The 24849-nt window shown below is 31.0% G+C and overlaps 1 protein-coding gene across 2 annotated transcripts; it reads left to right on the forward strand.

Moving 5' to 3' along the window:
• Positions 1-239: 239 nt before the first annotated feature.
• LOC132919964 (nuclear hormone receptor FTZ-F1 beta) lies at positions 240-24733 on the forward strand. 2 transcript variants are annotated; one of them, XM_060981929.1, is made up of 11 exons: positions 240-625; positions 16779-17203; positions 20039-20241; positions 20313-20435; positions 20508-20848; positions 20963-21160; positions 21245-21659; positions 21968-22201; positions 22270-22522; positions 22653-22807; positions 23408-24733. In XM_060981929.1, the coding sequence occupies exons 2-11, from the start codon at positions 17077-17079 to the stop codon at positions 23495-23497; spliced, it is 2139 nt and encodes a 712-aa protein (XP_060837912.1). In that variant the 5' UTR covers positions 240-625; positions 16779-17076; the 3' UTR covers positions 23498-24733. The 2 variants fall into 2 exon arrangements, with proteins under 2 accessions (XP_060837912.1, XP_060837913.1); XM_060981930.1 differs by having other exon boundaries at positions 240-477.
• Positions 24734-24849: the final 116 nt, after the last annotated feature.

Consider the following 24849-nt stretch of genomic DNA (forward strand, 5'->3'; position numbering starts at 1 on the left):
ACTCGTTCGTCGTGTATTACTCATACGCGTACGTATATATATATATATATATATACACACGCACACACACACATCGTTTTATTATATACATATATATTGTATATAAATATATATAAATACAATATATGCGTTCCTACGTCCCGTCGCTGCCGCCGCCGCCGCCGCTGCCGTCGTCCCGGTGCAACAGCAAAGCGGCCGCCGCCTGGTACACGCACACGCACACACGAGAGCGCTCCACACACCGTCACACCATCGCCGCCACCGCCGAATAGTCGCAGTCAGTCGCGGACGCGGTCGCGTTTTAACCGTTGTCGTTCGTCGTCCCGTTCCGCCTTCGTCGTTGTTGTCGTCCTCGCAGCCGTGCCGTTTTTTTTTTTTTTATCATTATTTTTTGTTTTCCCAAATCTCGACGTTATACACAGCCGCACAGGAGGTATTATTATTCGCCTGAAGAGCGAACGTTCTCCCTCGCCGACGGTAAATAGTATATATTATATTTATAATAATTCAATAAATCGTGCGCCGTTGTTGTGGTCGTGTTCCTGACTACCGTTTCGTCCTGCCGTCCACCACGTACCGCGGGTGTTAGTCTAACGGATTACCGGGATAACGTTTAGAACGCCAGGTAAACAATATTAATGGACACAGTATATCGTCAAACATATTTCATAAGGTCAACGATAGTGCTATAAATGTTGTACACGAATTCAATGATTTGTAACGGGAGATGTGTCGTGTCTCGCAATGTCCTGTCGCGTCGTCGACAGGCTGCTCGTGTTGTTTACAAAACAATGTTGTTATACACAACTATAGACGCAAGCGGTGTTTATAGGTATCGGTAGTCCGTCGTAACAAAAAAAAAAAAATTCAAAAAATGGTATCTGCGGCGCAGAGTGGCTTCGCGTGCAATAATAATAATAATAATGATAATAATAATAATAATGTAATAGCGCCGCCGTCGTTTTGTTTATTGTTGTTATATTATTATTTTTATTGTTGTTACTAATATTTTTCGTTCGTTTCCAGCCATTGTTTGTATGTCGGCACGACGGAACTTTGCGGCGTACCTATGCTGGAATGGACACGAGGTGTCGGCTTGTCGGTGATCAGCGGGGGGAGGGGCGGAGGGAAGGACAGGAATCGGCGGTTGTGGGGTGGAAGGAGATGGGTAGTGGGGGGGGGCCGTAACGGACGTGGCCAACAGAGATGCCGGTTGACGGCCTCTAGCTGCGGATGTTTTGTAACGGTATCGTGCCATTCTTTGTGAACTCTCGTCGTGCCCCGCCACCGCCACCTCCGCCGCCGCAGCCGTAGCCACCGTTCTTTCCCGTCGCCGCAGCCGCTACCACATTACCGCCACCCTTTTCCACGATTTTTCAGACCGTTGACCTTGAACGCGCACGCCGCGCCGCACGGACGCTCGCGCGCGCACCGCCGCCGTCGTCCTTATAAGGGCCACGGTAACGTTATTTATTTTCAGCCGTACTCAAAATCGTAATTTCATTGTGTACCGACGATTTCGGAATCCACGGTCGATCGCGCGTTCGGTTGCCATAATATTCTTTGTTTTTATTTACCTCGGACCGCGTATACGCTTCTCCGTGATCCGCGAGTAGTATTTCGCGTCAACGGACGGCTGAGCACGCGGTTCCGTTTGGAAGTCGCAAACGCGATTATTATTGTATGTACGATAATTCCATAAGCATATACAATGTATGTGTATATGTATTATTATATACAAGTATCACGATATATATTACACTGTTTACATATTATTACATATATTATAATATACACTAATGTTAGTGATAGGAACTCCCGAATAGTCGCGAAGTCAACGGCCGATACGCGCCGCCCCACGGTCTCGGTCATCTTTCCTAGGCCACGTCAAACTGCGGTCAAGGTCACTATTAAACGCCCGGCGACGATGATAATGATGATATTATTATCATTTTAAAAAGACACTATTGTTTATTTGTTTATTCCTACTTTTTTCCGTCAACAACTATCAACCCACTCTAAACCTATACGATGCACGTGAAGTCACCGCTCCTCGGTGCTATAATGTAACCAACCGCCACGGTTTTTTTGATATATCTATACGGATAATACTGTGACTCGCCTATTAAATAGGAGTGAGTAGGACCGAATTAACACTATTGGCCCAAAAGGAGCTATATGCCCAGGGAGTGAACGTTAAACTGAAAGAGACTAGAGACTTTTTGGTTGGGCTTAATATACAGTGAAAAATAGTTAAAATATAAAATTGTACCATACCTGATTTGCGACATAATGTAAAAACATTGATTCTTAGTCAAATTAAGATTGGTATTTGAAAATAAAAGGGCGCAAGACTACAGAGCCATAAAGCGTGTGTATAGGACCGATAACGGATAGCTGCAATAAGTATTTATTCGAGTTCCCAGCATAATTTTTTATTTTTATTAAATGTTTGTTTTATCGTCGAGACTCGAGAGGTATAATAAGTGATTTGATTATTATTATCTCGCCGATGCATATTACAATATTGGAGAAATAATAAACAAATATATTCATAACCGCGTGATCGAAAAACAACAATGACATACTAAGATGGTTTTGATTTTTTAGAGAATTTTAAGCTATAACTCGTAGTGTTACAAAATGTATGAGGCTATATTTTTATGCAACGTTCGTTTGAATGAATTCCGTTTCGATGTTTTGCACGACGCCGATATACTAATTTTCAATAATAATACCATCTTCTACCATTCATGGTCATGGGTGTTTAATATACTAAAACCCTAACTAGGACAGATTAAATGGATTAACAGTGTTGTCAGTATACTCTGGTAGGTATGCCTAAATCTCCTAAAGAGGTCATTGACGAATTGGGAAGACAATCAAGAAAATTAGATACTGTTCTATAAGAAAATCTTTGTATACATTACATACAACATATTTTTAAATATAACCCCCTCCCCCTATATTTATTTATTTATAATCAACGGGCATAAACCTTTAAACAATAAAACAACAAACATTACATAATAATTGGCACATATGAAACTAATAGACAAAATGATAATAATAATATAAATAAAACTAGAAAGATAAAAATTATATATCTATATATAAAAATATAAAATTAATTAGGCTAGGTATATTGAAAATATCTGTAGTCTGTACGTCACTGAATGATATAATTTGTTTTTTCCATTAATAGTCTCTTATGATGGTAATAGTTGTCACGTCGGATGATCAATACGGCCTTGCCCTATTGGGTGTAAACCTGTTATTCAAAATTGTTATTAGTTTTAGTATTCCTCTACGATATCTACATAATAGACGATCCGTAAAAAATTCTTCTATATATACCCTGTATGCAGTGGTTCGACGCGAGTTCAATACATCTGACAACGATGTGTCGTAACCGAAATTCATCTAATGATAATATAATACATCATGTTTCAATTAAATTATTATCACTTGTTCATATAGACGACATCCTCCGACTGGATAATTATTATTATAAATGTAGAGTGTAGAATTGTATAGACACTATAGATAGACCATATTAGACGTCTATAAACAGAAATATTGTTCAAAAAATTACAGTACCATTCAAGCAGACAACAGTAGTATATACTATATAGGTAGTAAAAATGCGCGAAAATGCGGAATATAGATGTGTCCCCACCAAGTATAACTGTTTTACTCGTCAATAATTGGTCACGTTTAACTATATCATTGAACCGCGCGTTCAAGACGACCGTTGCGCAATGGTCAATTGGTAACATTACCATCTTTACCGATATCACTATATAATGTTTGATACAAATAATATTTTTCATAGGACATTTTATTTTAAATAAAACACTACCACGCTGGTGGATCAAATGAGTAATGCCTTGTATAACTGGCTTTTGACTGTAATCAAATTCACCTATGCGTTATATTCGTGATTTTTAACTTAATTTATTTTATCCAAATTGTCCAGTGTGACATTTTTCTGAGTACCATCTTGCGTGAATCAATTATTATTCCGTTGGATAGGTAAGTGTTGTAATTGTAATACAAAAAATCTATGTATAGTTTATTTGTATACTTCAATTAATAAGTATATAATGGGTACTGTGAGTATTTTTAACGTTTTTAATAATTCTTAAAACAGGTTTATTATAGTTTGAATATTATTGTTCTTAATATTTGCACAAAATTACATCACCCATAAAAATTACCATAGCCCCTCTTGACAACCCCATGATCTTTGTTTAACAGTTGTACTACGTAATACTTTATACCCTCAGAATAATTGCGCCACTGTGATCGTATGAAATATATAACTGTATATACTTAAAGAGAGAGAAAGAACAGATGGTGTGCTGCGTTCGGTCATGATTCTGATTGTTTTTTATAATATTATAAATATATATCATTCCTATTGTGTCGGATAAGAAAAAAAGGACGCGTCAACAACATTGACATTATAATAATAAAATGCAGAAATTGTGTGCATAGTCGAATCATATAAAATAATAATAATAATAATAATATATTTTCTGCCATTTCCACCGCGAAGGTAGTCGCACCTCTACCAGGCAGACAAATAATACGTAAAATTCACGAAATTACACCAAGTCATAAACACGCTGTGCGTTAAAGAAAAATACACGTTTGAAACTTATATTGACCTAAAGGTATTATACGCGTCGTCGTTTATCCACAATATAAAATATAATAAAACACAACAACGTGTAATGGACGGACAAGCGCGTAAGGAAAAAAAATGATATATTATTATACAAAATGACCTAAGAACAAAGACGGATCGATAGCACAGTGCTTAACTTTCTCTTTATCGAACAAAAACACCCGACGATATTATAATTTACCAGCTATTCTATATAACGATAATATTATAAGCCGATTGTTCAAAATTCCTCGATCTCGTTTTGTTTACCTCGAAACACGGTAGACTTGGACGCAATGACATACAATTCAACAGGTGTTCAACTTTTCATTTATATATAGATTCGATACTATATATAATATAATATAATAATACAACACACATTACTACATATTAACCGTAAAAGAGATATTTGTACTTTATGTCTGTATAATGTCCATATATTGTGTATAATATGCATCTCGATGGCTCGATAATATGCAATATGCTGATAATCAAATACTAGTTTTTAATTCTTAACGTTTCTGTAACTATAGTAACGACATCATAATAGGTATTTAATATTTATGTATACCTAAACTAGTTTAAATTAATTCAGTTATTTATCCAAACAGGTTATACCGTTTACTCATTATTGCAATATATGACTCTGCTGGTTGGTATTGGTTAATGTGTATAATCTCTTTTTATTTACTATAGGACTTCTGCGTTTTTTAAATGAATTTTTTCCCGTGACCCAAAATGACGGTTTAATCACCTACCTAATCTCTATTTATGTTTTTCAAATTGTCTTACGGTATTACTATTGTTTTATAACTTAATTTAATGAATAAAAATAACAGTGATCAATAAACCTTATTTTGTTATGGCTTATAACAAATTATAACTATTTTATATAATAATATTGTAAATCATATTTGAGATAATATACCTAACCTTACGTTTATTAATTACTAACACATATTTGTACTGTTTATTTGACTATTGGGTTAAAGGTTCTTATATTAATTATCAAATTGTATCCGTTTTACCATTCATTCTGTATAAAAAATATCAAAATTGAACTACTATTAAGTGAAGAATAAGTTTAATAGTTGAATAATTTGTATATAATAGTTGGATAACTATCAGATTTTTAAAAACAATTTCTTAATACATAAAAATTAAAATATGAATGAAAACAAATATTGCTTCTTTGAATGTTTTCGACGCATATTATGGTATACTGGTTTTTATGTTTACGACTTCAGAGATTGTGTCATACAACTCATACACTTTACATATCACAATAGTCAATATAATATGATATGAATAATGTAAATATTTTATTTTAATAATTGGAATTTTCACTAAAGCAGCAATACATTGCATGCTTCGTATTGTGTATAATATACTCAATTCATTGGTAACAAAATGTTTGTAACAAGGTGAATATAAAGTGAATGTGCCTTATTAATTGTTCAATGATGTACCAATCGCAAAGGCGGAAAGAGATATTGAATAAACACATAAATAAATATTTATAGTTCAACATTCTGTCGACTTGGTATATCCATTGTTAATTTATTGTTGATGCCTATAGAACTATTAAAAAAAACATTTCAAATTGTAAAGAAAAAACTAAAACCCAAGTGTTAAACTAATAATTTTATTGTTTTATTTTTTTTATTAAATCATTTTTTAGTAGGTATTGATAAAAGATTGACAATAATATTGTATACAATTTTTCTTCATTTTCGACAAGTGTTATACTACCTAGTTTTGAATATTAAAGAATTCGTTGTTATAATTTTTGCTAATGGTTTTGATCATTAGGAATCTAGAATAAAAATGTTAGAGGTAACACCATTATTCAATTTACTTTGGATAAAAAACGTTAACGTATAGAAGACATCTAATCCGTTTTTATATTTCGTTTTATTTACGAAGAATGTAAAGCCATATATTAGCTAGTTAGGGAATTCATTTTAAAATATGATACGTCAGTTGGTCGTCATGAATTTATATTTTACACGGTGCTGTTTATTTTATATCAACTTTTCTAAGTATTATTATTTATAAGACATACATATTTAAGTATATTTTCAATAATCACGAAGATGAATCCCAAATACAAACAGTGATACGTCATGTTATCAATGTGTCTTTAGTTGTGTTTCAATGAATATTTTATCTTGGACATTCTGGATGATATTAAGTACAAACACAGTTTAAGTGTATTTTATGTAATATTTTGAATTATTTTGGGTAAAATGAGATTGTTTATATATATATATATGTATATAATATCTATAAATATATTAGTGCTTTGGTATGGAAAACTATATTGAGTGTAGATTAAAAGCATCAGTTTAAAAAAATGATATATACTTGTCTTTTCTTTACAGATACAAGCATATAAAAACGATATATTATCTAAGATCCTATATTAGAATAAAAATGGCATATATTATATTACCACACGTGCCAATTATTCGAATATTTGGCACCGGTTGCTGTACTCCTCGGCGCCGACACTTCATTTTGAAAATCAAAAATAACCCTTGAATTACTATATGAAAGTTCATGCCGAATAGACGACATTGGCTGTAAACCCGTTATAGTGTGGGAAGTAGAAACTTACATTAAATGTCATTTTTATATAAACTATACTATACGGAGTAACTGCAATACACTACATATTATATATCTTTCATAATCTTGAGTCGTGACTCGATAATCTATATTCCCTTTTCATAAATGCCATGTGTAAGAATTTTCATAAAGTGTGAATACACTAATTGTTCATTCTGTTGACCAATATATTTATCTGTATAATAAATTTGTAAATAGTAATAAACAGTATAAATGTTATTAAAATTCAAATATATATGAGTTTTCATGTTTAAATGTAAAATCACAATAATTTTAGTTAAGGGTTTTCCGCGTGCTTTCGTCTAATACACAAATAAGCCTAAGAATTTAGACATATTTTCATTTTAATATACAGATTGATCTATTGATACTGTGAATTTGTCGTTAAATTACTTAAAGATGAACTTTTTCAAAAGTCGAGTTAAATATGACAATTTTTTAATTTCTACTTTTTTTGTATTTTTTTCAAGATTTAGAACGATAAAAAAAGGTATATATTTTTAGAAAAATCAATCTCAATGATCGATGTCATCAACTTGATGAAAAATTCAGATTCAAAAATGTTTTCAGAATTTCCATTTCCTTACCTACTATAATAATTAGTAAAAGAGCACCTTAGGGCTTAGAATAAAAATACATCAAATTTTTTTTAAATATTATTTTTTATTTAAAATATTTACCCCCGACCACCGTTATTTGTGTCAAAATTATTTTTTAACTATAGATAATACTTTGTACGTGTTTACTGAAAATGTTAACTATAAATGTTAAATATGATACCTATGTATATAAATTTTAAATTGCGGACAACAAGTAGAAATTTGATCATTTTTAAATTCATCATATTATTTATAGTAAAACCTTTAAATAGCAGTATAGCGGACACTCCGAGTTATCAACATTTCGTTCGTTACTCAGAGAACAGAGATATCCGAGGAAATATCTGATATCAGAGGAAGCAAATTTTTGAAATTTAAAAAGGAAATACGTAAAAGAAAAAAATAAGCACTATAATATTATTATTTAATGTTTTAATAATATATAATTTTAATATTGTATATAACAATTTATACTTAAATAAATACAAAATTATATAAAAAAAAGAATACAAAAATCCATAAATAGAATTCAATTTGGTGAAAAAATCAGTTTTTAAACGGTCATTGTTGTCGTTATACTTTTGTAAGCGTGATTTTATGTCTTCGTTTTGTCATTATTTTTAAATAAAGATTAAATAGACGTCTGCTATTAGGATATTTTCTCATTAAAAGGTAGTGAAAATATCCCCGTCCTAAAAAAATGTCTGCGATTGGAAGGTGTCCGTTCATTGTATATGATTACTGCTTAGTAATATCGAACCTATTACTATAAGAACTTACGTAGATACTACACTACTACAGTATGGATAATTATCAACATCTCCTAATTATTTGTAAAAGTACTTATACATATTTTTAAAAATACGAGTATACATGCAAACGATTGGTTTGAAATAGGGGAAGTTCTAATCACGTTGCCAATTAGCGAAATTAATGCATCGTATGTTATTTACCTAAAATTGTACATAAACACGTATATCGTGGTGATTATCTCGAGAGATTTAAATGAAGTTAAAAAAGCCTGGTGTCGGGTCGAACGTTGAAGAGACCGAACGTTTTTGTTATAAAAATGTAAGTATGTAACACAAAAATAAAATTATTTTACGTACTTATACATAAAGAAATATTGTAATAACGGCACATTGCATTATACCTATTACCTATACCGTTTGTATACATGTAATATACGTAAACATCGTAATATCATTATAAAATAAAATGTATGTATATTTTATCATAATAGTAATGATAATAATAAATAATTGTCAATGCCGTATTTGTGGCGAATTGTGAATATTGCACAATGGTGGGTTCCATTGTTAACTCATACATCCGTCGTTAAATGGCGTTTTGTGAAGGCGGCCAAGTGCATTATCTGTTCTTTGCCAGTCGAAATATTTTGCAGCGTTTACATACGTTGGTTGACGAAGAAAAATCGCCTCACATGTATTCTATAATTTCGGAGATGAATAGATGATATAGGTACAAAAAATGTCAATTAAAAAATACGTGAATGATTTATTTTTAAAAACTCTTGCGTAGTTGCGTAAGTCACAATATATTATACTGCGGCGGCTAGTTAGTGGTGGGTCTGAGATTTTAATGCTTTTGGGATTTTTTTTATTAGTGGTAAACTGGTAACTATTGTACAACTGTAATATGATGGTGCTCGATTTGGTACTAATCTAGTTCGTGTATTTTTGATTGGATATACTAAATTTTATGATTTTAGGCATTTAGTATTTAAATTAATTAAAAATTTATCTTAAATGTTTATTTCAAGATTCCAAATCAATTTTATAATATATATTCTTCTATTATCGTAAAAAATAATTAATCTAATTTGCATTTTAAATTAATTAAGATTAACACTAATCTAATAAAATCAAAAAAGGTACGGCTATAATAGTCAATATTTTCGGAGTAATATGATCACTGAACATAAATAAACTAAATTAAATTCAACATCATTAAATTAACAAATTATTTAATATTAAATTAATTATGCATTTATGCAATGTATGTTTAATTTTAAACATTTTGTATTTCTTATGTGTTTGTCATAATTTAAATTTTTACAGCGTTAATGCATTTTTATTGGTGATTTTCTTGGTTATTTTTAGTATATCAAATCCCTAACCTATACATAATATACCTGTTTTATTGTATACGTACCGTCAAACCTCTTCGGGCCTCGATACCACCGTCATCGTTCGTGTGTTTATTATTTATGTGCATACAAAATATTGTTATAATAATAATACGTTCTTTATAGTAGCGGTGATGAATGTATCTTCGAGTGTCGTGAGTTCGTGACGCATAAATATTGTTACGAAAATTATGTATCATTAGATAAGATATTTTCACGTTAAATTATTATTAGATACATACTAAAGTTTAAGCTGTACGTCACACGTAAGTACGTAACTTGTACGGATTTTTAATTGAGTCCTCCGTTACCACCCCATCCACCATATACATGACATTATACTGATTACTACATGTAATCACCGGAATGGTTGTCTATAGCCCATGTTTACCTAATTCCCCCTTAATTTCTCATCATTTGTGTACACAATGCGTACTCGAAAAACGATAATGTTCGATCGATCGTCGTGCAAGCATCTCACATATTTTAAAATATAAATACCTATTATAGGCATGTTTTTTTTGTACCATTGAGGAAGGTATTGTATAAAATTGCGAACCTAGGCCTCCCCCCAGGGGTGTATATAGAAATTAATTTCGTGGGGAGGGGAGGAGGTTAAAAAAAATTTCCATTCTTAAATTCTAATTAATTGTGCAATCAAAATCAATACCCGTACCAACCATACATTTCGGGGGGTTGAACCCCTATCCCCTATATACGCCCTGCTCCCCCCTGTGATATTTCCAATACTTTACTCCTTATCCTTTTTGCTCGGACTATCGTTTGAAGAAAAATGCCTGTAACCTGCATTGTTGTTTTAAGTCATGATCGACTAAACTTATTATACCTAGTTCATATATATATATTGAACTTATTTATTAGTGCATCAGTACACCCACAACACGAGTTTCAAATCTGTAATGCACACTTCAATTTTGGACTATAAAAAATAGACAGGGGCTGCGTACAAGTATACCTATTATCTACGTGACTTTATTATAATATATAACGGCGTGCGGTGTAAAGAACATATTTTGCTCCAGCGTGCAGCAACAGCAAATGCACGTTCTCGTTTGTCAACACAGTAATCAGTATAGTGATAAATACAATAATAGTAAATAAAAAAAAAAATGCAACGAAGGGAACGCAGGAGGACGGTCATTTGCGCACACATAATAGTAATATTATAATAAACGAGCGGCGCGCGCGCACGCGTCCGTGCCTGACCTTGGCAAGGTTGAATTTTGAGAGTCCGACGAACTGCGCGGCAACGTCGCCCGCGCCCGCGCGCAAACATACACGCACACACACACACACACACTAACGCGCGCACAGTCAACGCGAGTATAGTAATAGTTTTGTAACGTCTGCCGTCACCGCCGCCGACGTCCTCTCGTTGATTTATAAAAATAAACAACCTCGCGGCGCCCGTGTCCTCTAAAACCGTCGCTCGAACGGTGTCGCGTTCGTGTTCGTGCGAAAGTGTGCGACGGTGACGGTACGTCTGCCGCTGGAAAACGAGAAAAGCGTATACGTTTTTCTGCGAGTGGGCGGTGTTACGAGAATATTATCATGTTTTCCGGTCCTAAAAACAAAACGAATTCAAAAACACTTATACTTACCTGTCAACTAGTTCACGTCACCCACTCATCAAACAAATTTAGATTATACAATTATTACAATTACATATATATTATGCCAATTTTTTGCTCTATGCGCCCGTGTATGTCTGTGTCTTTTGACGCCAATGCTCAATAAGTTAAATATTTCAAAACTAACAGTCATATTGTAGTAATTAACCGATATATAAATTCATATTTTTTTTTGAATAATTTTACTGATTTTTTTCATTCGTCGTTGGAAATTCAATAAATTTGATAAAATAATATTACGTATTTACGTACAAGTATTATAAACAAGTAACCTATATTTGCGTATAGGTATTTTTAGTGGCTGAGCCAATGGTAAACTTGACTTTATCAAAACGTTGTAAAACATCTGTATAAAGTAAAATAATAATAATAATATTAAATGTTGAGTTTCTTTTTGTACCATCTAAAAATTAGAAATGATGACTTTATTAATGCGGTAATTAATGATTTATGATATTATTATTATTATTATTATTATTATTTATTATTATTGATGATCGCGTACGACGACTCATGATACTCTTGGATACGTATTGTACATAATATTCATGTATTATGTATAATTTATTACTTTATTATTTAGTTATAGTTTTGTATAATGTATATATATATTATGTTATATATTATTGTAGTATACATATGTCATATATATCAGTGTATGACTTGTGTTTAGGTAAGTTAAATAGTGAAATAAATGTTTAGTTTAAAAAAAATAAAACACATGTCATAAAAGATGACTTTGTTATCTTATAATTAATATTACTGTAAAATTTATTAAAAATTAATAACTGTCTAATTGGTATAATCAGCAATTTGATTTGTGTACATTTATAGGTACATGACCTCGTCTATATACACATAACATAATCACAACACTATAGCGTCTATAGCCGGCTGCTATGAATTTGGGTAAGAAAGCCCCTACAAAATCAGATCAAAGACCACCATTTCAATTTGTTAAGACTTTGTCTCTAAGATGAGTCGATGCTCCAAGATTTAACATCCCCGCTTTCGTCTGCTTCTTCCGAGTCCATTTCCAGTTTCTTATAGGCACTTTATTTTCTCAGGTATAGCCGATATAGCGGTATATATGAGTAGAATATTCTATTTTATGGATTATATTATAATTATAAGTCCAGTCGTGTAAATACATGCTATCTTGTTTAAATAACGTAACGTCCTGTGAGTGATGGCCGGCGAATTACTGCAATTAAGTTGTATATGTTGAGGGATTCGTCTCTTTTGTCAGGTTAGCCAGGTTAGGTGATCAATATCTCGAATAATATAGTCTCCATCGAACCAGATCACATAAACACCGTACAAAGGAAATGGAAAGGGCATATTTCTCTTGGAATGCGTGTATATATTATTATGTGACCACGGTCAACTGTAAACTGTATTCGAATTGCAGTTATTTATTATTTTACATTCTATATTATGGTATAACGCGTCGTGTGGTGTAATAAAATAAACTGCACGGCCGTCCCGCCGCAGTGGTATTAATAATAACATTTAAAATTAAAAAAAAAAAAATGCCCCGCGTGAAATTGGAACTTGTTGCGCAACGAAGAGAGTTGCCAACGGCCGACTGGGACCGCAACGTACAGATCTGATACTGCAGCAGTATAATACGCTAATACATACATTATATTATATACAAATATACAATATTATTTATATATTTATGTTTGAGTTACATGTTATAATATTCCTCTCACTGGATTCGATGATTACGACGAGTGTTTAATTCTTCGAATATTGCCGCGTTGCCCAAATAGTTTTTTACACGCGCACTCTGCATTTTTTATCAAGCGTACACACACGGTCTTAGTTGAATTAAATTGACAAATAATAAAAATATTTTAGAAAAAAATACTGAATTCTCGTTTAGGTGGTATACTAGCTACACTGAATATGAATTAAGTGACGAGTCAGTATAGTATTAAATATTATACATAATTTATATTATCTATTACATATTATACTGACGTAACATTTTTTCGTTAACTTTAATCGACCTAGTCAACATATTATACATGCATACTGTCGTATTAGGATGATTTGATAGTGTAGGTATTATTGTTACGATTTAACGATGTGACCGCATATGGAACAACGAGACTTCAAACTTTTAAGTATAATTGTTTCAAATGATTGTCCAATGTTCACCATTGTTTTTTAATATGTAATGAAAAACATATTATATTATAATATGAATTATTATTTAGGCTGACCAAATGTAATAAAAGAAAGGTATACGTTTGCATGTGTTATTATTGTTATTAAGGGGTTTAGTTATACGTGTATATTGGGTTTTCTTCGAAGTTCGAATAGTTTTGTAGCGGAATACGGGAATATACTTTTTTTCTAGTGTATATTTATGTATTTTTATATTTTATTCATATGGAACGCGAGTTTTGTAGAAGTATAATATAATTATAGGGACTGGAGCAAAAAATAACAAACATATTACAATAAATCAACGAATGTTGATGTTTGTCCTACCACTTATAAATTATATTGTTAAATTGAATATGAGGAGAAAAACTAAGAAGAAAATATATTATAAAAATAAAGACAATATAGAAAACATATAAATTACCTGCAACTATTAAGAGGAGATAAGCAAGGAACCTTAAAGTTTAATTTTTATTTGAAAATATTGGAAAAAATGATATTATATGTTTCAGAACAAACCCTTCGTTTTATTTGACATTTGCTTACAAATTGTAAACCAATTAATACCTAATGTTTTTTCTTGTTAATAATAACTTGAACAGTAAGTAGAAACTATTTAAAGCTTGAAGTACTTACCCATAATAACAATAAAAATATTTAAGAAAAATAGTTTTAACAATTTACCCATAATACATGCATTATGCATATTATTATAAAAACAATTCTCCGCGACCATTATTAAAATACCAAATTCCTAATTTTGTTTCTATTTAATAATAATTTATCGTAATGATATACGTGTATTAATTTTATACGTTGAAAATAACTGTATAGTGTATACCACACACATTACTGTACGTAATCTGAAGGTTTCCAATGCATTTTTTGGTACATACAAATCTGGACTCTATAATTATAATAGGTTATTATTATTATTATTATTATTATTATTATTATGTATATTATATCGCGCGATGCTGACGGTTTATTTATATGTAGGTATACGTGTAATATTATATAATGTTATTATTGGAGGCGCAAGAAATAAAATTAGTCTCGTGTCGGAATAAAACAAATACACTTTGTGTAGCTGCTGCTGCGGCTGTTCACTGCCAATTATAAACAATGCAACCAAGACATCAATAACCCCTTCGAGCTGCGCCGCCGCCGACCATTCCTCGATCGTTCGCGCGCGCATTGGCCATTTCACTCGGCCGTCAGGTCACACAACCGGTTTCGTCGCCGTGCGCCGTGTGTGTCGTTGCTTCACCACACTCGGCTCGTTCGTTTTTACAATCTGCACACGAGTAATAACTTAATGTATAGGTATATACCATATTATTATTATGGTAGCCGTTCGGCGGTTACTCGGCCGAACACGTAACGTTTCTCTCCGATCTGCCCGTACGATCGTAATAAAATGTGCCCCCCAGTACAAGCGCGTATAAAATATATAATATATAAATCAAATAATCGCGGCCCGGCCGTTGGTAACTTTTACAAACGTAATAAATAATATAATACAAGCCGTGCGCGCGATGTGAATATACGTTCTGTATGTCATATAATACAATAATATGAATAATATGATATAAATATCTGCAATTTATACGTATTATTTTGACATCGTAATGCGGGGTCCTCGATTGTAGGAAGGAGGAGCATGGTGATTTTTTCCGTTTTTAAAACGTGTACCTACATCAAATTATTTAGGTACACAAATGTTAAATTGTATTGTATCATATTATAATTTTGAATGTTTCTTTTTGGATTACAAACTATAAAACTGTTTTCAATAAAAATTACATGGTACATCAATAGGTACCTTTGGTCTCTGAAGGTGTTTATAGCTTGCGCATGTTTTTAAATCACTATATGGGTTGCATTGTTGCAATAGGGTGGCTCTGGCTCACACGTGGATATCATTTTTATTATTACGAGTTATTTATTATTATAATAATTAATAGAAATATGCCCTTAAAATCAGATACTATTATGAACACGATTAAAATGATTAATTTTATGATTTGTTTTCTTAATTCTTAACATATTTTTAACGCAAACATCACAATCACACAAAGAAGAATACCAAGTCTTAACAATATTGGATTTACGTCGGCTTCTAAGCATTCTTTGTATTTCCGTTTGTGTTTACAACAGAAATATGTCCATAATTAAAAAGTGAAAAACAACCCAATATATATATATATATATTATGACATGGAACGTTATTCAATAGTTTCAGTATTCAACTTTATACCAATGTCATATCTATATAGGTATGAACTGGATTTTATCTTACAAAACATAACTCATCTTTATAATATACCGGGTATATATAATGTATACACTATATAAACTTATAGCCTGTATATAGGTATATAAAAAAAGCTTTAAATTTAAGTACCTAGTCTTGTTGCGACCGCTGCAGACCTTTCCAAATCAGAGTCTATCTATTCCTTTCAAAATTTCTTGTTCCTCTATTCATATAATTCTCCTTTTAATACCGTCATTAAAGTTTAAATCGTGTTACCAATTCTTCATTCCTCTTCGGTTACACTCTAAATTGTACGTCTGATTGGCCATTTATTTCACATTATAATATGATTTTATTAATCTTTGTTATTATTATTTAACTATCACTCTTGTTTTAGAGTAAGGCCCGTTATTGAGCTATTAACACAAAATAAAATATTATCATAAAAATAAATAGACTATAATACTATATGGTTGGATTTATATTCGACCCGTCGTCGTTTCCCCCCCTCCTCCCACCACAAAAAAAAAATCGGTCTTGTCGTTATATATTATAAAATACATGGCCGACGATCATCGCATACTGATTATACACATAATATTATACCTATAATAACGTTTGCGTTTTTGGTTTTCAGCGCGCAGAGGACGCGACGTCGTCGACAGCAGGATCTGATAAAATTTCGCCCGCGAGACGATAGCGACATGGCGCGCGCCCCCGCCCATCACCTTCGCGCCCACATCCGTCATCACCGGGACTACGTCGAATGCCAACGGTTTTACGCGGTCACGTAGTACACAGCGGCCCGGCGCGCCCGACGACCACTGCTGCAGTAGGCGCTACGGCGTCGTCGTCTTTTCGGTGCTCGCGAGACGCCGCGATGCTACTCCGTCCCGTCGTCGGCCCGTCACCGCGGCGGTCACTGTTCTGAGACCATGGCCGACAGCGACACCAGAATGTGGGGCCACAGCGTGCAGGTATCGTCCGGCCCGGTCACCGTCACGTCCATCAATCTGATCGCTCCTCATCTGCAGCCCAACGCGCAGATCACCACGATAAAAGGTGTGTACTATATGTATAATGCGTAGGCATAATGTACAGGCATATGATAATATCGCCCGCGCGTTTTTTAAGGGGTTCTGTGTAGGCAATTTCGATATAAATCTTAAACCATAGTTTTTAGTAAAATAGGTGTCTATAAATATTAGAGTATCTTTACGCAGTGTCGATACCATAATCGTTGGTTTTTGCATTGTAACGAGATTATAATATAATGTAGAAGAATAATTTTGCTTGAAATTGAAATATATACTAATACAGTAATACTTCATTAAGTTACAACCGTTAAAAAAATAAAAATCAAATATAATAAGTAGGTATACACCACAAAAATGACAATATTAGCCGTGTCAGTTTTATTTTTTTCGATTAATTTAATATCACAATTAATACATATAAGAGTTATTGTTGGATTTAAAATTAGATTTTTTTTATATTAATGATTTATATTATATAAAAAAAAAGGCTATAACACTCAAAATATTGTCATTTGTATTGTTTAAAAATGTGGTTTCTTAACTGTAATAACTTTAGTCCGAGTGGTTCTTTTTTTTTGTGCAAATCGATTTTCACAAACAATTTATTGATATGATGCGTCCTAATCGTTTATTATGACGTGTTCTTTATTCTTTAATAGTATATTATTAAATTTTAGTTTTATTGATTTGTATTTATACAACCTGTAGCTAATAATCGTCATCTTATTATACAGTGAAGCTGCTATTACAGTAAAGTCGCAAAATGACCTCTACTTTATTTTGAATAAAAATGCATTATTTAGTCTTTAAAACAAATTGATTGTGTTTAAAGAATTACTATAATTAATAATTATAGACATTTAGTGCCCCGCTATAGTGCATATATAAACACCATATATTATCTATAACAACATCCACTCTCTATCTGGCTTTTTTGACTTAGTTTAACTAATCATCTAAATCATCTCATTAAATAACTCAACACAGATAATATTCCAGGAAATCCTCTCGGATAAGCTTGAAGTTGGTGCAGAGATCTCATAAATTAACAGTAACCAAACCAAGTTTATTAATTATCTCCAGTATAATTATTAATCATTATATGTTTATTCTGTTATTTTTTCGGGCCAAACTGTAACGATTAATCACATACGATAAAGCAAATCATACGCCTACCGTAAAACATAATTATACAATTTACAAATATTATTATCAATAATATTGGTATTATTCTCTTATTATACCTATACGAGCTGTGATTTGACCTTAAATGTTGATGGGGTGGATTTAAAAGTCTTGCAGGGATAAATTATAGAAGTAATTTTATTATAATAAAATTCGGTTTGTTTACAAACATTTAAACATAATAAAAGTGGTATTATATATAAATTATGCCGGTATACATATTATATACGATTTGGGTATTTTAATATAACGTAATTAGGCTAGATGAATAATTCGATTGGCCACAAACATAAATAATATGGTCTGTTTTACACAAAAACCATTTGAGAGTAGATGGTAAGATTTCGTTAACAATTTTTATCTTAAAAAACTCTTTCGACGAATTCTTGTTACGAAACAAAAACGTGTATACAACTCATTACAAAATGTATAATATTAAGAAATCTATTGACTCATCGACGAAATTCTATAAAATTATTGGAGACATATAAATACAAATTGTAAATGTTATTTGTCTCAACTTCAGTGAACACACCAATATGTATCAAGTGCGTATAGATTATTAAAATTATAAATAAAAGTAAAAATTTGAATTGAATTATCATATGTTATATTTGATATTCTTGTTATAAAATTATACATCTGTCTATTTCTCTGGCTACTGTTATGTTAAAAATGAGTGTACTATATTCAAATCTCAAATGAATACCTATAGGTACTAATATAATAATAACCATAATCGCTTAGGACATAATATTTCACATTGAGACGTAATACAGTAATTGTTCCAAAAATGATTACACGCTGTCCGATTAAATTAAGTGTTTGGGATTATATCTAATATCTATTTACGATGTCTTTAAATCCTATTGCTTACCAATATAGCGTTATAACCATTGATTATAAATTATAATAATATATTGCAATGATAATAATGTAATATATTGCGTTATTCTATAGAAATAGAATTCTTAAATATATTCGTTAATGTATATGAATTATACAACGTTTCACTTGGTATTTAATACATCTAGAATAACAGTTAAGTTTTTAGTTAATATATAAATTATTTTATGTATAAATGTGTAATAGTTTATGATTATATATTTAAATTTATGATAAATTTAAATTTCTAATATTACATAATATTGACAATTTTTTTTTTTTAATGTTAATTTACTTAATTTACCTAATTTTTAATATATTTTTATTTGAATAATTTTTTTTTAATATAATATTAAAAAATAAACATTACACCATTTCTGTCGCTTTTCAAAGTCAATAATTATACCTGTTTTGTTTTGTTTAGTAAATATATTTAACAAAACATTTACAAATATACTTCGATAATAATTTTTTTTTTTAATGTACTTTTATATTGTATTATATAATTTTGATTTTTCTATAAATTGCAACCTTTAGTTTCTATAAAACCATGCTATTACAGTATGTATCCTGGTTAATATATTTATAATAACTAGTTCAAATATGAACCATTATTCATTAGTCATTACATATCTATTCAAAACTTTAACTGAAAATAGCCGTCACTATAGAATAACTAGGTATACCTACTATGTAGAAAAACGGAATTTTATACATTAATGCTAATATACATTGTAAATTGTAATATTACATCGACTTTCGATAACGTATTTTGTTTTTCCACCCACAGAGGAACCTCACGACAAGGACAGTACAATGACCGAAATAAAAGATGACATCATCGATGAAGTCGGTTCTGAATGCGATAGGGAAGTAAGTAAGATCGACTTCTCAGGAGTTACTATGAGAAGTAAAAAAATGAGAGCAGTTGAAGAAAACATGCCTCGACCAATGTCCTGGGAAGGAGAACTATCCGATTCGGAAATGAAACAAGTAAATGCGATTCTCTAATTATAATAAAACGGACTTGGATAGACATTTTCATAAACGTAACTGATTTTCAGGAAGAAGATAGGACAGTGGATGTACAGACAGCGAATCAAAATTATTTACTACCACGAAATGAAAATGTAAATAACCAGCAAACGTCCCCAGTTAAACGAATTATTTATAATGATAATAACTTGGTGAGTGTTTCTTGTTTAAAGCTCGTCAATCTATTATATATTCATTAACATCTTTATGTATTCTTTTTACAGGTTGACCGAGTGATGGAGCATGTCAAGAGCAAAGTAACTTCGTCGAACAACGACATTCCGTTACTTGTTGATAAATTGTTAGGTGGCGGTTACAGCCCATTACTTCAACATAGAACAAATGGAATCAAACAGACATCACACATTCCACCGACTCAAAGCCCAGACTCGGCCATACACTCTTGTTGTTCACCTGCACAGTCACCAATTACTTCCAGACATAATCCTCCGTCATCCTCAGGGTTTTCGTCCCCGTCTACGTTTACACCATCGTCATTGTCGAGGAATAATAGCGATGCTTCGCAATATGGTGGATCACAGCATAGTTCTTGTTATAGTCAAAGGTAAAATCATAAATCTATAAGAGTTTATATTTTTCTTGTATAATGTGACTATAGGTTATACACTTGTACTGTCTTTACTGTTGAAAATGATAAATTTATTTATTTTATTTACAGTTATTCCTCATTGTCTGTTTCGCCTACACATTTTTCCCCAACACAATCACCAATACAGCCAAGGCACATACAAAGAAATTTCCATGAATATACTGTGGCAGAGGAAACCAATGGCTATGAAGAGAAATTGTCTATGTCTGACATTGGTCAACAACATGGTATAACATCAGGTATTTCAAGACAACAACTGATAAATAGGTATGTATATTGTATATAAAATGAATAAAATATGAAAAATCTTACAGTAATATTAATATAAAGAATTCCTTCATTTTTTTCTAGTCCTTGTCCTATTTGTGGTGATAAAATTTCCGGTTTTCATTATGGCATATTTTCATGCGAGAGTTGCAAAGGATTTTTCAAACGCACTGTACAAAATCACAAGAACTATGTGTGTCTACATGGTTCAACATGTTTGATCACAATAGCTACACGCAAGAAGTGTCCAGCTTGCCGCTTTGACAAGTGCTTGAACATGGGTATGAAACTAGAAGCAATCAGAGTTGATAGAACAAGAGGTGGGCGTAGTACCTATCCATTTACTTACACTATACCACCTTCCAATATGCAGCCACAGCATAGTGGACAGCACTCTGGAATGAGCACTAATTCTGTAGACAATAAAGTCAAGCAGGAAGAAGGAGCATGCAGGACCCCACCCCAAGAAACAGCCAGACTGATCCCTCAATTATTGCAAGTAAGTAATGTGTAATTATCACAAAATATAAATTCTACCAATAAGAAATAGCATTCTCTAAACTTAAAATTTTAAAATTATTATGTATTCTTAAACTTGATTCTTATATATATATACATAATATTAACTTCAGGATTGCTACACAATTTCCTAATGGTTTCATATGTTCTATAAATATGTTCATATGTATTGATTTTATGATTAATTACTTTATAAAAACAAAAATATTTAATATTAAATTTAACTTTTAGGATTTGATTATCTTTTAGTTTTTAATTTATTAACTAACACTTATAAAATTGTTTTAGGAAATAATGGAAGTGGAACATTTATGGACTTATAACGAAGGATCATTTGAATCATCAAATGCTAGTGGAAGTTCTATGAACCATTGTGGTGGTGCCAAAGAATTAGCTAAGAGTCGCTTAATGGCTGAGAATTCAGGAACAGATTTTCTTTCTAATTTATGCAACATTGCTGATCATCGGCTATACAAAATAGTCAAGTGGTGTAAATCATTACCCTTATTTAAAAACATTTCGGTAATAAAATAAATATATATTTCAACTATTCATGTAAGGACTATAATTACTTAAAAATTTTTCTTTAGATTGATGATCAGATATCGCTATTAATAAATGCCTGGTGTGAGCTATTGTTATTCAGTTGTTGTTATCGATCAGTTAGCAGCCCTGGAGAAATACGTGTTAGTCTGGGCAAGTCTATTTCTTTAGATCAAGCAAGAGAATTAGGTTTAGCACCTTGTATTGAGCGCATGTTGAATTTCACACAGCACCTGAGACGTTTGAGAGTAGATCGTTATGAATATGTAGCCATGAAAGTCATTGTACTATTATCATCAGGTATGATATAATATGTTAAGTTTAATTTTTTGAAACATACTTAAATGAGTTAAACCAATAATATATGTACATGTGGCTTACAAATAGATGTATTTAATTATATTATATTATATTAATATTGTGATTTTAGATACAAATGATCTGAAAGAACCAGAAAAAGTTCGTGCGTCTCAGGAAAAAGCATTACATGCTCTACAACAGTATACTCTGACACATTATCCGGAGATGCCATCCAAATTTGGAGAATTGTTGTTAAGAATACCTGATTTACAACGTACTTGTCAGGTAAATATGACATACTATTAAATTATTTTAAGTTAGAGGTATTCCATCTATGTGTCACGGCTTGGGTGTTTGGTGTTTAAATGTTGGTCAAAAAAAATGTGGTACAGAAGAGGAAAACAATAATATACAGTTGATAATAAACCAGAATATTATCAAGGAAATAATGTTATTGTTGATACATGCCGTATTTAGATGACCAGTTGTATATTGCCGTTATTTTTATTATTAATGTCATCCATCACAAATCCTTTAATGTAAAAATATTTTTATTGCATTAATAATTTGGAAGCCACTTAATTATTGTGAAGAGACAAAGTAGCCGTGAGATGAAAAAGTTGAAATACCTCTGATTTAAGTAAAATTGTGTGAATGTGAGTATGTATTTCAACATTCAAATACAATTAAATCGTTTTATGTAGCTATCCTATGAAATTGGATTAATGGTGAGATGAGATTAGCGTTCATATATAAAATATTAAATTTTATAGTTTAATATTTTTATAATTATACATCCTTAGCATAATTTTATACTAACTAATAATTAGTAAGATTTGTAATTGTATTCAATTTATATTTATTTATTATGTGTTTTGTTATTAGGTTGGTAAAGAAATGTTATCAATTAAGAGTAAGGAAGGAGAAGGGCAAAGCTTCAATCTTTTAATGGAGTTATTAAGGGGTGATCATTAATAGTTATTATTATTATTATTATTATTATTATTATTATTATATAAACGTCTGTGAAAGTATTTCTAAGTTTTTATCTGTAATATTTATCTAAGAAGTTATTATAATTTCTGTAAATATTTAGAAATATTTAATGTAATATGAAATTTTGTGTACCAAACCTACACAATTTTGTTTTTATGACATTTTAGGTAATTTTTACCTCTATTCTATTATTGGATTAAACTGAAATCTAAAAAATTTAGAATTGTAATTTGTAGATATATTTTTCTAATTTTAATATTTTTTAAGTATAAAAAAAGTTATATTTAAAACATAAATTCAGAACAGTCTGAATACTGTGATCTTAAAATAGAATTAACATTATGTGTGTAAATAATGAATATATTAATTATAAATCTCCAATTATATGTAGTACAGGGTTTTATTGTTAAAAAACTCATTTTTTTTTTCAAATTCTATCAGTGTTCGGTATTGGTTATTCTTTTAGAATGCCGCGTACTTAATAATATAATACACAGTGATGGGCTGGCTGTCTTCTATTTCAATTGATTGTACTTAATTATTATATTTCTATGTTATATTATTCATATGTATTCTGTCTACTTACCATAAAATGTTTACCAAACTTGAAAATCTTAATAATAGTTTTTGAACCATTTAATTAATGTCTGTTTTAATCAGAAGTATTTGATAATGATATAATTAACTTTATTTGTGTGCAATAAGTTACGTTACCAAATTTTAATTTACATGTTTCTTTGTTTTATTTTCTATTATTGAAATTTTATTGTGCCCATCACTTTGGAAAAATATTCCTTTGCTAATATTTTAATTTTTAGTATAAAAAACGTAAATGTTTAATTTAATTGAATGATAAGTTTTTAATATATTATATGATTTATATTTTACATTATTTGAAAATTAAATTAAATTTTTGATTACCTTCTGTATTTTTTTCCATGTTTTTTTACTATCTGTTTAATTTAATTTTTGATAAATAAACAACAAACTGTATAAATAAAGCAATACATTAAATTTACTGATATCATAGTTTGTTATATTTAGAAAACATTGATAAAATCGAAATCTAAGCAATATTTTACTATAAGAAAATTATTGTGCGTGCATGTATGTACATGTAGATAGACACTAAATAGGTATACCTACTACCTAATTAATATGTTTTTATACAGTTGATTAATTAATACAAAACAAATAAATACATTTTATTTTTTACATTGTTTATTTTCAATCCTTAATTTGACATTAAATACACTATTGTATGTATATAGTTTGAGAGTTGATACAGGTGAAACCAGGTACCTATGACACCAATTAAAATTGAGAAAATT

Source organism: Rhopalosiphum padi, chromosome 2 (assembly GCF_020882245.1).
Source record: "Rhopalosiphum padi isolate XX-2018 chromosome 2, ASM2088224v1, whole genome shotgun sequence".
NCBI classification, from domain to species: domain Eukaryota; kingdom Metazoa; phylum Arthropoda; class Insecta; order Hemiptera; family Aphididae; genus Rhopalosiphum; species Rhopalosiphum padi.

Coding starts and splice junctions, on each gene's coding strand:
- LOC132919964 (XM_060981929.1), top strand. CDS start 17,077: ATGGCCGACAGCGACACCAGAATGTGGGGCCACAGCGTGCAGGTATCG. Junction 22,202..22,269: donor CCTTATTTAAAAACATTTCG/GTAATAAAATAA, acceptor ATTTTTCTTTAG/ATTGATGATCAGATATCGCT. Junction 22,808..23,407: donor ATTTACAACGTACTTGTCAG/GTAAATATGACA, acceptor TTTTGTTATTAG/GTTGGTAAAGAAATGTTATC.